The 14,293-nt window shown below is 48.0% G+C and overlaps 1 protein-coding gene across 1 annotated transcript in view; it reads left to right on the top strand.

Annotated features, from left to right (window-relative positions):
* The window catches only part of KIRREL3 (kirre like nephrin family adhesion molecule 3), a 702,914-nt gene that overhangs the window by 540,607 nt on the left and 148,014 nt on the right, over positions 1-14,293 (top strand). Inside the window, exon 7 of the mRNA XM_026657944.1 lies at positions 10,186-10,291. Within this exon, the coding sequence (XP_026513729.1) occupies positions 10,186-10,291 (106 nt within the window). The remainder of the gene's footprint in view (positions 1-10,185; positions 10,292-14,293) is intronic.

Below are 14,293 nucleotides of genomic sequence, written 5' to 3'. Positions count from 1 at the left end.
GTCTTGATCCTGTTCATAACAAATAATGTTTGGCGAATGAGACTATGCAATATGTGTGTGCATGTGTGTATACGCTCCTCCCAGTTGGCTGCCGGCTGGGGCAAGTCAATTCAATCATTCGAATTAATTACAAGCAGCCAGGAAGGAATTATAATTGTAACCGAGTGGCATTACATTATGATGAGTTATCATTTATGTAAATATCTTTAAAAAAATATTTGCAGGTGTCTCCCTTTGTTATGGGGAATCTCTGGAACATTACCGGAGCATTAGACAACACAATCCCATTTGTGACAGGAAAGATCAAAGACTTTTTAATTCATTTTCTCCTTCTTTTTATCTACATTTTTTAAGTGCAGAAGGGAGCCCTGCTCCTTTTAATACAAAGAGGCTTCTCTATAAATCCTAAACACAGCTACTAAACCATCAAACAATGGGGAAGCTACTAAAGAGAAGTGTGATTCATACTTAACAAAGGAAGGTGATTAGCTGTTGTTGCATAACAATGGGGAAGTGTCAGGACACCTGCAAATGAATTAGGAGCGGGCTATATATCTCTGGGCTGTTGTGTTAGCACATCTCATTTATATTCCCAACTGCGCTGCCTTTATTGTCATTTGAATTGCACATTTTTAAATGAGATTAGGGTAAATTGAAAATACCTGTAATTTCCCGTCATAATTTCCCATCAAGAAGGCAGGTGGCTGCGCTCACAACAAAGCAGGGAGCTGGCAATGTAAATTCGCCCACCTAATGAGGTGGGAGCCTGGTGAAGGAGAAGGTAGCTCAGCATCCTGCTTTGATGTCCAGATATTGATTCTTCTGTCTCTCTGAGACGACCACCTCTGTGCGTGACCTCTCAACTGCTATGAATCCTGCCAAGCTCACTCACAGGGGCTAACCCCGCCACTCCCTTGTTTTGCTCAGCCCAGTGGGGTCCCGCAGAAAGGATGTCTGCCTACCGAGGTGAGCGCCGCACAGCTCTGACTCGCTTGCTGTGCCCTAAGGAACCACCAGGGAGCGCCTGGAGCAGCACCTGGCTTACTTTGGACCCAATCCTGAAGGCACCGAGGACCAGCAATGCCTGTTTTTGCAGGAGAGCTTTCTTCCTCGCCAGCCTCTTCTCTGGCCTTCTGCCCGCTATGGGTGCACTAGCCTCTGCTGCAGCTCTTCTCCCCTGAAAGTGCTGTCGGATGGGGGCTCAGTGGCTTAGGTGAAATGGGTTGTTCTCGTAATACCGCCTTCCTGCTTGGGTCATCGGCAGCAGGAATTGGACCTGGGTTCTCTGGTTGTAAGACCATAACCCTCTGTTGTCTGAGCTAGTAGCTCATTGCCTGCTAGGCGTGACCCAGCCACCAGTAGGAGACAGAGCACCACCCCAAGAGGAGCATGGAGAGTGGAATCTCTGATGTTCTATAGCCTGGGGTCGCACAGGAGCTCACATTAAGATGATGCGAATGGTCCCTTCTAGCCTCATAATCTATTAATCCCCCCTGGGGGGGTCAACCCAGCTCGGGGACAAGACAAGACAGTACGGTGGGGTGAGGGTGAAACATGCTCATTCTGTACCTGTGTGTGCGTAGATGGAGGTGTGACATACCAAGGTACAATCTAGATTATTGAGCAGCTGCGTCACCCCTGTCCTGCAACCTTGGTTGCCTTTCAATGACTTGCTGAAGTAGCTCCCACCTGGGCCGCTCCCAGCCTCCCAGCATGCAAACCCTACCCCGAGTGACTGGGTGTAACTGCAGCCTGCCAGCCACACTTGGGTACACTCTGGCTGTCACCAGCCTTGGTTATACTGCAGGGTGACCCCAACACACCCCCAGTCCCAGGTTTCCCCCCAGCACTGTATGCCCTGTGCTGCCCAGCCCTCTCCTGGACAGTACAAAATACTTTAAGTTTATTATTCCTTTATGGGAACAATAAGCCAGCTTATTAATTCAAATAGTTATTCAGACACTTCAATTTACACACACTGGATTAGATAAAACAGTAAAACAAGTATATTAACTACAAAGAGAGACATTTTAAATTAATACAAGTAATGAGGCATAACAGTCAGAAATGGTTACAAGAAAAATAAAGATAAGACGTTTACTAATACCTAGCTTAACAAACTGCATCAGATTCAAGCAAAATTTCTCACCACCTGCTTTCAGCCATCTTCTGGCCAAACCCCATAGGGCAGGATCCCTCCCCCAGAGTCCAGCGCTTGCTTCCTTTTCCTCTTTAGGTGCAGTGAATGTGATAGGCAGAGAGAAAGGGGTGTCTTGGGGTGCCGGTCCCCCTGCTGAGAAGCATTTCCAGCTGGGAGCAAGGCAACAGGCAGTCTGTGTGGACAGGAACTCCCTGCTGTTTCTTTGCTAAAATGTAAATGTTTTGCCCCGCCTCCTTTTCTGCCAAAGAATAGCCACCTAGCAGGTAATGACCCATTAGCCTTGTTTATACCTGGCTGAGGCATTAGCTTTCCCTCTGTCTCTGAGGAACTGGTTTGGCCACTCCCCAGACTTCTCTGGAAAACATACTTTTAGTTGTGATCTCAGTTTATTTTTATAACTTCACACACAACACTGCTACGTGCATTTTGCAAGGACATTACTGATCAGCAAATTATGAGTTTTTAAATGATACCTCACAAGGCATACCTTGGATAAACATTATTACAATAGTGTCTTTTAGGGCGTGAACACGGGAATAGTCTATCACAGGAGGATATTGTTCTTCAAGGCTGCTAACCTTTCCACCACAATGAAGTTCACTGAAAAAGCTAAATTTAAAGAGAGAGGCTAGGGAAGGCAGCTCGTTGGATCCTTAAAGATCTCATTCTCCGTCTCCAAATTTCTGATGGGAACACGAATCTGGGGAGCATCTGTCTTGCGTTATCTGACATCACCAGGAAGCTTCCGTGGTGGAATACAGGGCCTGGATATCCGTCTCACCGCCATCTGTTCTGTGCTGTGTGGTTCAGCTAGCCCGTCTCTATCACAAGAGATGTGCACTTGGGTGATTGCACATGTAAGAAATGCCCATAACTCAGCATCTCTGTAGATGTAGGAGCCTGTTCCACTCAGCCCACAGGACCATTGCACCTTCCCGCACCCTCCAATGTACCTCTGCCCGGAAAAGGTGCCAGACTGACATCCCTGGGAATGCAGAGCTGGTGCAGTGTCAATGACAGGTCCCCCCTGCCAATGTTCCTCATGGAAGTCCCACGGATATCTAGCAGGAAAAAGGTGAGCTCAGGTTCCATGCACATTCAGGTCTCTCTGCTTAGCCACACCCTCTCCCGTGCTCTGTGTAGATCTGAACAGCGCAGGGGAAGCTTACAGGTGAAATCGTGGCCTCATTAAAGTACCTCCTATTGCGTGCAATAGGGCCAGGATTTCACCCGTGTGTGTTGTGAATAAAAAAAGTGCTGTAGCCTCCAGTGCTATCTAGCAGGCCCTTTCACCGGCACTGTATTCTTTCACATCACACATGCAAATCTCCTGCAGACAGATCCTAAATCCTTGATGTCAGTGGCACTGTTCTGATTCACAGTGGCCCGTGCTTTTCAGTTACCTCCTTTTTTGGTGGCTCAAATTCGGCCTGGTTTGTTTCCAGGATAAAAGTCCCAGGTGTTCTCATTAATTTCCCGTGAGAGTTGCTGTCATCTTCCGTTTTGCTCAGCAAAGGGTGCAAGGGGCCTGGTGTCTGGGCAGCAGGTACCATTCCAAATGGCAGCACAAACCAATATCAGCACAGACGCCCGATGCAGAACACATCATGCAAATCAGCCCCATTCTGCGGCACTCTGAAGGGGTTTTGTGTTTTCCCCTTTGCAAGCGAGGTAGGCATCTCATGAACAAATGACACCCCATTCTACGACAGGCTGGGGAGCTCTGAGCAATGAGACTCTGCTCCCACCTCCTGGAGACCTGCCACTTCTTTGGGGACTGATGCCCCTGACCACCACCACTAGCTCTGCCCACTCTGCTGATTAGCATTAATGAGAGGCAGCTGTCAAGGTTGTCACCAAAAAGACTCTGCCTGCATCCGTCCAGTGGAGTTCTGAACTGTTCTCTCTCTCTCTGAGCCCCGTTCGGAAGAAGTACAACAGAAGGAGGCTAGAGAGAGCCAGTGAAGCATGAGCTAAGGGGACAGCAAACAGACTTGATGTGCTAGCCACCTGGATCATAATACCTTTGTGATACAGTCAGGACCATTGGACACCCTGGGGAAGGAGGATGGACTTGCGGTTCATAGATACATGGATGTGTAGAGTTTAGAGCCAAAGGGACCATTAGATCCTCCTGTCTATCACCGGCGATAGAATTTCATGGACTTACTCCTGTACCGAGCCCCATATCTTGTTTGGTTAAAGCTTCTTCCAGGAAGGCCTCCAGGCTTGATTTGAAAACAACAAGAGATGGGGAATCCACTACTTCCCTTGGTGGATTGTTCAAATGGTTAAATCATCATCACAGATTTGTGCCTAATGTCCAGTTTGGCTAAGCCAATGGGCCTGCAGCCAGGAGACTAGCATTCTATTCCTGGCTTTTCCATTGACCATCATGCAAGAAGCAGCAGGGTCATGGCTTGAGCCATATGGAAGGACCTTTTGGGCAATCTAGACTCCTCTGGCCCTTGTGTGTGGGAGCACAAGGACGGCGATGGTGTCTATCCCCCTCTACAAGGGGGAAGCGTCTTATGCCCCGCATCTCCCTACAGGGTGAGGAGCAATCCAGGCTTTACTCTCTCCATGCCTGGGGTGAAATGTGGGGTTAGTACCAGCGCCTTCCTCCGTACAACGGGCTAGCTGTGCTCACCTGCGTCAGCGGGCCGCTAGGCGGGAACAGTTAAGAAGCTCCTTGGATGGAAGCTGCATCATTGCAATGTGTTCCCATCAGCATTCAAAGGAAGCCAGTCTCCTAGATTCAGAAGAATTCAGTGAACTGCTCTTCCCTTTGTTACTTTTCCTGTCCTGCTGCCTGGTTCCAGTGTGATCCACAAAGGCCAGAATCTTGCCATCTGGGTGACTAAAGATAGGCTCCTAATCCCCAGATTTAGGCACCTAAAATAAAAGCAGCCTTATTACCCAGGGTGCTGAGCGTTCCCATGTCCCCACTCAAGTCAACAGGAGCTGTGGGAGTTCTGAAACTCATCCCACTTTTAGGTGCCACCCTGGTGAATAATGGAGCCACGAATGCTGGTGTAACCCACTGGTGAGTGTGTGTTACAGGTCCTTCTCCTTGCTAACCTACTGACAATACCAGTCTGTTACAGCCCCAGCTGTGGAGCCTTGGCTCGTTAGCTCAAGCTGCAGCAGCTCATGCTTATAGCTCTGGAAGTCCCCTATTCAAGCCCCCCAGTCTGTCGGCCAGGAGGGCAGCCGTCACACTGAATGAGATCGGTCTGAAGGCTGAGACCATGGCTGAGAGAGACCGCAGCTGCGATTCTCAAAGCTGCCTAGGGGATTTCAACACCCAGTTCCCATTAATTTTAATAGGATCTTGGCATCCAAATCCCACAGGCAGCTTTGGGAATCCCAGCTGTGGTCTCTCTCAGCCATACCTTCAGACCAAAGGTGGCCTCCCCTTGGGCAGCATCACTGATATTTCCCCACGCAAGCACAGGGGCAACCTTAGAGCTCCTGCATTGGTCTCCAACAGGGCAGTGGGAGAATCCCCTGCTTTTAGCAGTAGAATCCCCTGCTTTTAGCAGTAGGTCCTATAGGAAAATACTCTACTAGTAGAGGATGAGGAATCAGCAGACGGTGATAATCGTCAGCTGACTTCCCTTCTGTGATAGCAGCACATGAAGTTGGCTTGCAGAGGGCTGATTTCTAACCCCAGTGGAGGCTCCAAAGCCATACACAAGAACTGACTTCCTAGCCATGCCTATCCCAACATCCAGATCTATGCCAGATGGATGCCCCACTGCAGACCTGCCTCTTCACAAAGGCAGCTGTACCTTCCTAGGGCTGATTGAACCTCACCCTTACTGAGCTCTGAGTCGTGAGCTCCTTTTGTATTTCTGGGTGAAGCTTTTGTACTTAGATCACGGCGTAAGGAATCCATGTTCTATAAACAGTCACTACACAAATCGTGGACCAGGGCCTGGATCCCTGCTTCTTCAGCCATAGGCCTCCACCATGTGAACTAAAGGAAAGCCTTTCATTGGAACTAGGAGTAGATCCCTCATCCTCTCTGTGGCCAAGACTCTAGCAGGCAACGTCACAGACACACACAGAAAGCTAAGACATCACATCAGGAAATGCCTTGGCTTCCTAGAACACTTGTTGATAAAGCCAAGCTCTATAGAGCTTTTGCTAAGCAACATAAGACATGTTAAAGTGGATCAGACCCAAGGTCCTTGTAGTCCAAGGTCCTGTCTCGTACAGTGGCCAGAAGCTTCAGAAGATATAAGAACCCCACAGTAGTAGATGTGGGATCATCTTCCCTCAGCCCGATCTCGGTTCGTTAGAGATTGGCTTAAATCCTGAAGCTTGGGGTTTAATAACCCTGTCATTAATGATGATAAGTCTGGATAGTCTTTATAGCCATATACATGTCCAACCCTTGCTGAAGCTTTCTTCTCTTTTCTTCACCTCTCTTCTAAATTTTGTTGGACAGTAAGTATTTTAGATGCTTATCATATAAAAGGCAAAATAACAGAGAGTATCAGTCTAAAGAAAGGTCTGTGACACCAGTTAGGACTTGGCAGGGATGATTAGGCTGATGAAAGAGAATAAATGCCGCTTTCAAGGTAATAGATGCACAAAAAATCATCATTACAGAGTGCAATGTGAGACAGCAACATTTCAAAGTAAGACCGTTTATTCCCTTAAATGGGATTCACAAGCCTCCCTTTATTTTTTGATGTGAAATGTCATGTCTGAGCTTGTATGTGCATTAAATCGTGGTAGATTTAAGAACTCCCAGCCAGCATGGGAATATTAGCAAGTACCATGCAGCGTAGGAATGTGATGGGCACGGCTGGCTTGGAAAGTGCTTCTGGATCCTTTGGGAGGAAAGGCACTAAAGAAATGCAAAGTGATGTCACTGTTGGAGGCCCATCTAACTAATAGGATGGTTCTTCTTCTATTCTAATCTAAATAGGTTCTTATCCCATGCTCATCACTGCAGCATCTGAGGCCCAGATCCTCAAAGATATTTAGGTGCCCAACTCCCGTGGAAATCAGTGACAGTTAGGCACCTAAATACCTTTGCATATCTGGGCCTGAGTGCCTTCCAGTAGTGAAATAAGTGAGGTGCCCACATGTGTGTCATGTGTTTGTCTTCTCATCCTCTCCCCAGGGGGAGAAGCGTGTGCAGGGGAGTGCTTTCTTTTGGAGGGGGCGGATATATAGCTGTTGCTCTATGCTGACGGAGAATTGCAGGTCAAAGAAATGCGCTTTGCCCTTGGATGGAAGGTGGGAAGCTTTGTGATGGGCCTTAGTGAGTTCATTCCAAAAGTCATGGGCCAGCCCCCAAGTGCACTCTGTCTCACACAGCTTTACCTTTCTTCCGCCAACAAAGGCTTGAAATTCCCTCCTGTCCAACAGTGAAGGCCCTCAAGATAGAGGGGCTCAGGTCAGTAGTGATCACTTTCTAGAGCTAATCCTCCCAGGTCCAGGGTGGGGCCCATTAGTGAGACAATGAAGGGAGAGCTGGCCAGCTGTTGAAGTGTGCAGAGCACATGTGAGGGATAAACAGAGGCCTTCAGTCTCGAGGGCTCTAATCCTGGGAATGGTGGTGGCAGCAGGATGGTCCCAGTCAGCTCCTGGGTTCTGTGCCCACCTCTGTGGGTACTTGCCCAAGTCACGTTTCCAATACTTACACACTCCCTGTGTGTAAAACGGGGATAAGGACGCCTGCCTCCCAGCAGGATCCTGAAGTACTCCAAGATTATGGGCTGTAAAAGTCCTGAGCCATTCGCTTTAGAAATGAAAGCAAGCTAGCGAGTCCCCCTGCTGGACCCTTAGCTGATTTTTGGTACAGTGCATAAGTTATTAACATGAACAATGTGAGAGCATGGGGTCTTGCCCCAGGCCATTAAACAGACCACTGAAAGTCTCCCTTGGAAAAATCCCCATCCCACGTGGCTTAGATGGACCCCGCTGAAACCTCAGGGCCTGATTTGCAGAGGTGCAGAACTCCAAGTAAAACCGATGGGAGCAGCAGTTGCTCAACGCCTCTGTAAATCAGCCATCCGCCCCCAAGGCCTTGGATAGAGCGGAGTGCCGGAGAACAGGAGCGGAGAGTCCATGTGGTGTGGTAGTGGGCAAACATTTAAGCAGCAGATCAGCACGTGGATCTGGGCTGTCTGGAATGCATCCTGGCTGCTTGTTGCCTTGGTTCTGTTATAGCAAGAGGATGCTGGTGCAGAGCACAAGTCCAATAAGGGTTTGATGTCTGCAATAACATCTCCTCCTCCAGGTGGCCCCCGAAGGCACAGAGGTGGGAATGGGGAGAGGGTCCGCATACAGCACAGCTCAGCAGCTCTAGAGGAGCAACACATTCTCAGCACATGTTGCACAAATCTGGCTTGCTGCCTTGTGGGTGGGTGTGTATGTTTCCTTATGTGTGTCTATGCACAGTGTGCCTCGGAGTGAATATTGTGTGGCTGTATGTTAGGGTGCGGCACATGTCTTTGTGTGGGCCCCTGTGTATACATGCACATGTTGTTTGCCTGTGTATGAGAGAGAGATGTGTGTATGCTAGTTTTTGTGCGTGTCTGTGTGAGCTGTGATGTGTGCAGTGTATCCGTGTGTGTGGGGCTGTGCGTGATGTGTGTGGGTGTATTAGGATAATCGCTGTGCCGTGTCATTTAGCACTGGATGGTTCTAGTTTCTTCTCTGTCTTTCAGCTCTTTATCTTGAGTCATCTCCAGCTGGGACGATCCCTGACGTATTAGCCATCAAAGCCAGGGGTCAGTCGACTCAGCCCCGTCTGCTAATGCCTCTGCCCCAGTGTTTGCCCAGATAAGACAGGGCCAAAAACCAGGGAGGAGAAAGGGAGAGGAGAGAGGGCAAGAGAAGACTGTCAGGCCTGAACTGGACTTTCACTGGCTGGAAGATCCAGTGAGCACCATGCCTCACCTCCCAGGGAGAGTGCAAATGGTGATGAGCTACTGAGTGATCCGTGAGTGCGGCAGATAGATAGATTGGTGACGTAGTCTAAGTACCTGTATCTAAGAGGCCTAACTGTTTGGGGTTCTTTTGCTAATAGCCTCCTTACAGAGGAGAGAGAAATGGTGGAAACATTTAGGGGTGATACTGCCAAGAGCTGACCTGTTTTGCTAGGATCCCTGAGGTACATCCTCCTTAGCCCGAAATAGGAGGAGAAGGCCAGTCACAGACAAGCAGCTGTTGACGGGGGTGTGCCCAAAGCCAGGGCCGCAGTGTGATCCAGTGGCCAAGCTGGGGGCTGCCGAAACCTGGGTTCTGTTTGCCATTCTGCTGTGTGACCTTGGATAAGTTATTCCCTGCTCTGCTTCCTTTCTCTGTCTCGTCTATTTAGACTAAGCACTTTAGGGTAAGAACTGTCTTGAACAGTGTATTTGTACAGCCCCTTGCACAATGGGGCCTGAGCTCCTGCTGCTAGACAAATAATACTGTAATATAAATAATGAGGAGGGCAGAGTGTGCTTGCGAACTAACCCCAATGCTGCAAATGCCCCCTGCACTGCCTTTCACACCATCCTCGCTGAACTCAGCACATGCCCCAGTGTTTGCTGGCACTTACTCCGTCCGAAGCATCCTCTTCAGCCCATTGCTGAGCTGATCACCGGAACAGCAGGCTCTGAACCTGGTAAAGGCCCCTTAGTCCTTCTGTCTCTTGGAGCAAAGAAAGAAGCCCCATGAGCCGCACTGTGGGTGGAAAGGCCCTGTATAGATTTGGGAGAGAGACCCTGAGACTCATGCAGCACATAAGTGGCCGAGTTGGGAACAAAGCCCGTGAGCCCCAACTCCCCGATCTCTGCTGTGTCCCAAAGAGCACATGGCTTCACCAAGTGCTTTGGGGACTCTGGACTTCTGGCATGAAAGGGTTTAAATCAATCACTTGGGTCACATACCTGCCAGTTAGCATTCACCCACTGCAGCAGAAGGCATGGCCGGAGCTGAGCGTTGCGCGTTCTGCGGCAGTGAAATACACTTATCCATGTGACAGCTGATGGATTGTCGATGTCTCCTTGCAGACCCGCCTCTCGTCAACTTGTCCGTAGAGCCCCAGCCAGTGCTTGAGGACAACACGGTGAAGTTTCACTGCTCTGCCAAGGCTAACCCAGCGGCAACCCAGTACAGGTAAGACTGCCCGCAAGGAGCGGGCTTTTGTTTGCTATGGGGGATGCTTAACACTGCCCCCTACTGGAGTCGTGCTCACGTTGATGTACTCTACTGGCTGGCCGTATGGAGCTGCTTCCCTGAGCACAGCCAGTGGTTTTGGAGCTGTTGTGTATTGCTGTGTTTATTACCCTTGGTGGCTACAGCCTGGCACCTGCTCTTGTGGATTGGATAAGATGGGCTTTGGCCCATCTGCACTGACCGTGCGATGTATTAGCTGGGGTATAGAACTAGCATTGCTCCCTCCTGTACCGGAATGGACCTGCTCCCGCATACCTATTCCCTCTCCTGGCTGAGCAGGGCTGCTGCAGCCAGAGACCAGTGCTGTCTGGTGCTCCAGCCACAGTCTCTCCCATTGATAGTGATGTTGTATGTTAATGGACTCCATCTCTGCATCGGCCGCCGGTTGCATTTTGCTGCACACACCAAACTCCTTGGTCAGAGATTCACTGGCGCTTTAGAGGGGATTAGAGCATGCATGGTAGCATAACCATATGTTTGGGGGCATAACTATCAAAACACACACTGAATGAACAGTCTATTATGGGAGAATTTGGGGGTTGTTTGTTTTTTACATAGTCTTTTCGAAAGATACAGTTTCATTAGCATCTCTGGGCTTCTATTGCATTCTTGGTACCCATGGCAGAGGCTGTTTAATCAGAACAGTATAAGGTAAACTGCAGAATCATTGGAGGCCACATAGCATAGAGTGGTGGTTCTCAACCAGGGGTGCGTGTATGCCTGGGGGTACACAGAGAGGTCTTCTAGGGGGTACATCAGCTCATCTAAATATTTGCCTAGTTTTACAACAGGCTACATAAAAAGCACTAGCGAAGACCGTACAAACTAAAATTTCATATAGACAATGACTTGTTTATACCGCTGTATATACCACACACTGAACTGTAAGTACAATATTTATATTCCAATCAATTTATTTTATAATTATATGGTAAAAATGTGAAAGGAAGCAATTTTTCAGAGCCACTGGCGTAGAGTAGGGGTGTTCAAACTGGGGGTCCAGAACACAGCCAAGGGTTCACTCAAGACTGGGGGTGGGCAGGAAATGTTTTCCCTCTCCTGAAAGAATTTTTGAGATTTCAACATTTTTTCGCATCCCAAAAAGTAAAAATCTCAAATATTTTTGCAAACCAACAAACTGAAAAAAAATTGTGCCAGGTCAATCAAAACCTTTCATTTTGATCATTTCAGTTTCAACATGTTTCATTTTTATTTTCACTTTTTAAAACCTTTTTTAAATTTAAATGTACTAAAATTTAGAATTGGAAAGTCATTTCAACTCAAACAACAAAAAATGTCAAAACGAAATATTTCGACAATTTCCAAACTTTTCTTTTCCAAAAAATTGTTGTTTCAGGGGATTCGTCAAATCTGACCCTGTTACATGAACAGTTTTAGAAAAATCGGCATTTTTTGGTGAAAAAAATGTTTCATCAAAAATTTCCCAACCACCACAACTCACGATCGCCCTGCTCCAAAGATGGGGAGGATCTTGGCCAGATCCAGCTAGATGGAGAAGGTTGTAGGGTCTGGGAGGCTAGAAAAAGTTGCTAATACCTGGACAAGAGGTTAGAGAGGAGGCTTGGGACCCAGGGCTTCTGTTTTCCAGTCTTAAATTTGCCAATGACCTTGGAGAAAGTCATTGAATCTGTCTGCGCCTCAGAAATAATACCCTTCTCCCAGGGGGTCTCTTAGTGGTAAATTAATTAATGTTCACAAAAGTCGGGGTCAGACTGATTCAACACCATGGGTCACTTTTCTCGAGGGTCCATCTTGCACCCCAGAATCTAAGCTTTTGAGTTAAAAAAAAAATCAAAACCTTCTAGCCCTTATGACTGGATAGAAAATGCTCAGAATGTGACTGATTGCATAGCAGTGCTATGGTGTCTGCCTGAATCTACGGACAACCTGCTACAATAGCTCTGAAAGAGGTGTGAGCAGACCCATTTATCCTAGCCAAGTGTGAACGCTGAATCCCAGTGGCGCTGATTTAAATGGCCAGAGTGGGGCAGCATGAGCTGTGGAACGGGCACAGGTTGGGGAATCCAGAGGCTCTGAGTTCTAACCCAGCCTCTCACAGTGTGATGTTGAGCAAGTCATTTCACCTTCCTGTCTCCATTTCCTCTTCTGTAGAATAATACTTGCCTACCACTTGCATATGATTTGAGAATTAATTAGCCAATGACTAATTACAGTACAGTGTTTTCCACATGTGACGCGATATACCTTCGAACCTCCGAGTTCCGAACACCTTGGAAGGGAGGTTGTTAGTAATTCTGAAATGTTTGTAACTCTGAACAAAATGTTATGGTTGTTCTTTCAAAAGTTTCCAACTGAACATTGACTTAATACAGCTTTGAAACTTTACTGTGCAGAAGAAAAATGCTGCTTTCCCTTTATTTTCTTTTCGTAGTTTACGTTTAACACAGTACTGTACTGTATTGCACTTTTTTTTTGTTTTTTGGCCTCTGCTGCTGCCTGGTTGTGTACTTCCGATTCCAAACGAGGTGTGCGGTCGACTGGTCAGTTTGTAACTCTGGTGTTCGTAGCTCTGAGGTGTTACTGTATAAAGGTTATGTATTAGTAGTGTCATTAACCACTTCATTGATGATCAAAGCATATGAGAAAGGAGAGGGCCAATCATATTATCAAGATCTGCACAATCTGCTCCCAGTGGTAACTCGTTTTGGCATCGTGACTCAAGCAAGGGTTGGGGTGGAGCCTGGGACAGTACCATCAGTTATTTTTTTCCAGTCTGATCCCTGTGTCAAACATTTTGAGATCCTCAATAGGTGCTGTAGACCTGCCTATTAATTACCTCATCATCCGTTCTCTACATGTGCTTCCCCAAACCAACCCAGGATACCAAGGCTGGACTGGCTCCTCCCTAGGGATGCTGCATTTTGGATCAGTCCACATGCTGGACCTTGTGGTTTGACTCCTGTGTATCCTCAAGCTGATCAGACATATAAGAACTATAAAGATAAACTTCCAGTTGAGTCAAATTAATTTCAGCGACCCCCCTGGACATTACGTGTGTCATGCATGTGATTCCTTTTTGGTCCCCTAGCAGAGCTGATGCTTACAGACAACAGAGGTCTCTCAGTTGGCGTCTTGACTCCAGTATCTTGCAAAACACATAATGTCTAGCAGGATCTCTCTTCTAGTTTCTTGAGCAAGACGTTGGAACAACCAGGGCAGGGCTGCCCATCCAGAGAATCCCTCCTAGGTTTTATATTGAGCCTAGTGCCGGCTGGGGCAGGACTTTGGGAGTGTAGTCAGGGTGGTGTGCGTACCCATGCGTGTAAATCTGGTCAATAAAACTCACAGTCCTGGAATCTGAGAACTCCGCTATTGGGTTGTGTGCATCGGTTCTAGTTGCCACAAGTCAACATGTGAGGAGAGAGGAGGAAGAGCTGTCTAAACGGTGGCCAGAACACACCTCATGTGTCTGGAAATCCTGTGACAGCCCCATCCCTGGCACATGGTGCTCTGTGCTCCGTCAATAGGGACTGTGACTGGATAGACAAGGGTGAGGAAAATGAAGACAGTGGAATCTGATTGCACATGCTTTGAACTGCTTCCCCCAGCTCTGACGCAGGCAGCCTACCCTCACTGCAAAGCTGTTGTATACACACACCCACTGTCCTGAGCTGCTGGCAGATCCAGCATTGGCGTGGAAAATACAGGGCGGTCAGTTCTGAGGGGTGCTCTGATGAGCCATATGAGGGTTCAGAGGAGGGAAGTTGGGGAGCCTCTGTTTAACCCACAACCCCCACCCCCCAACAAAATCTGCACCAACCAAATATCAGGGCTTCTCAAATGAACCAATGGTGATCAGCCAAGCCTAGCAATGTCTCTCCACGCTGGGAGGAGAGTTTGGAGCTCTTGCTCCTGAGATAACAGTAGGCTAACAGTGGAAGAGGGACAGAAACACCTAGT

Source organism: Terrapene carolina, unplaced genomic scaffold (genome assembly GCF_002925995.2).
Source record: "Terrapene carolina triunguis isolate 2854851 unplaced genomic scaffold, T_m_triunguis-2.0 Scaffold374, whole genome shotgun sequence".
Lineage (NCBI taxonomy): Eukaryota > Metazoa > Chordata > Testudines > Emydidae > Terrapene > Terrapene triunguis.
The sequence above is the reverse complement of the archived record's forward strand: the minus strand, read 5'-3'. Positions and strand labels throughout refer to the sequence as shown.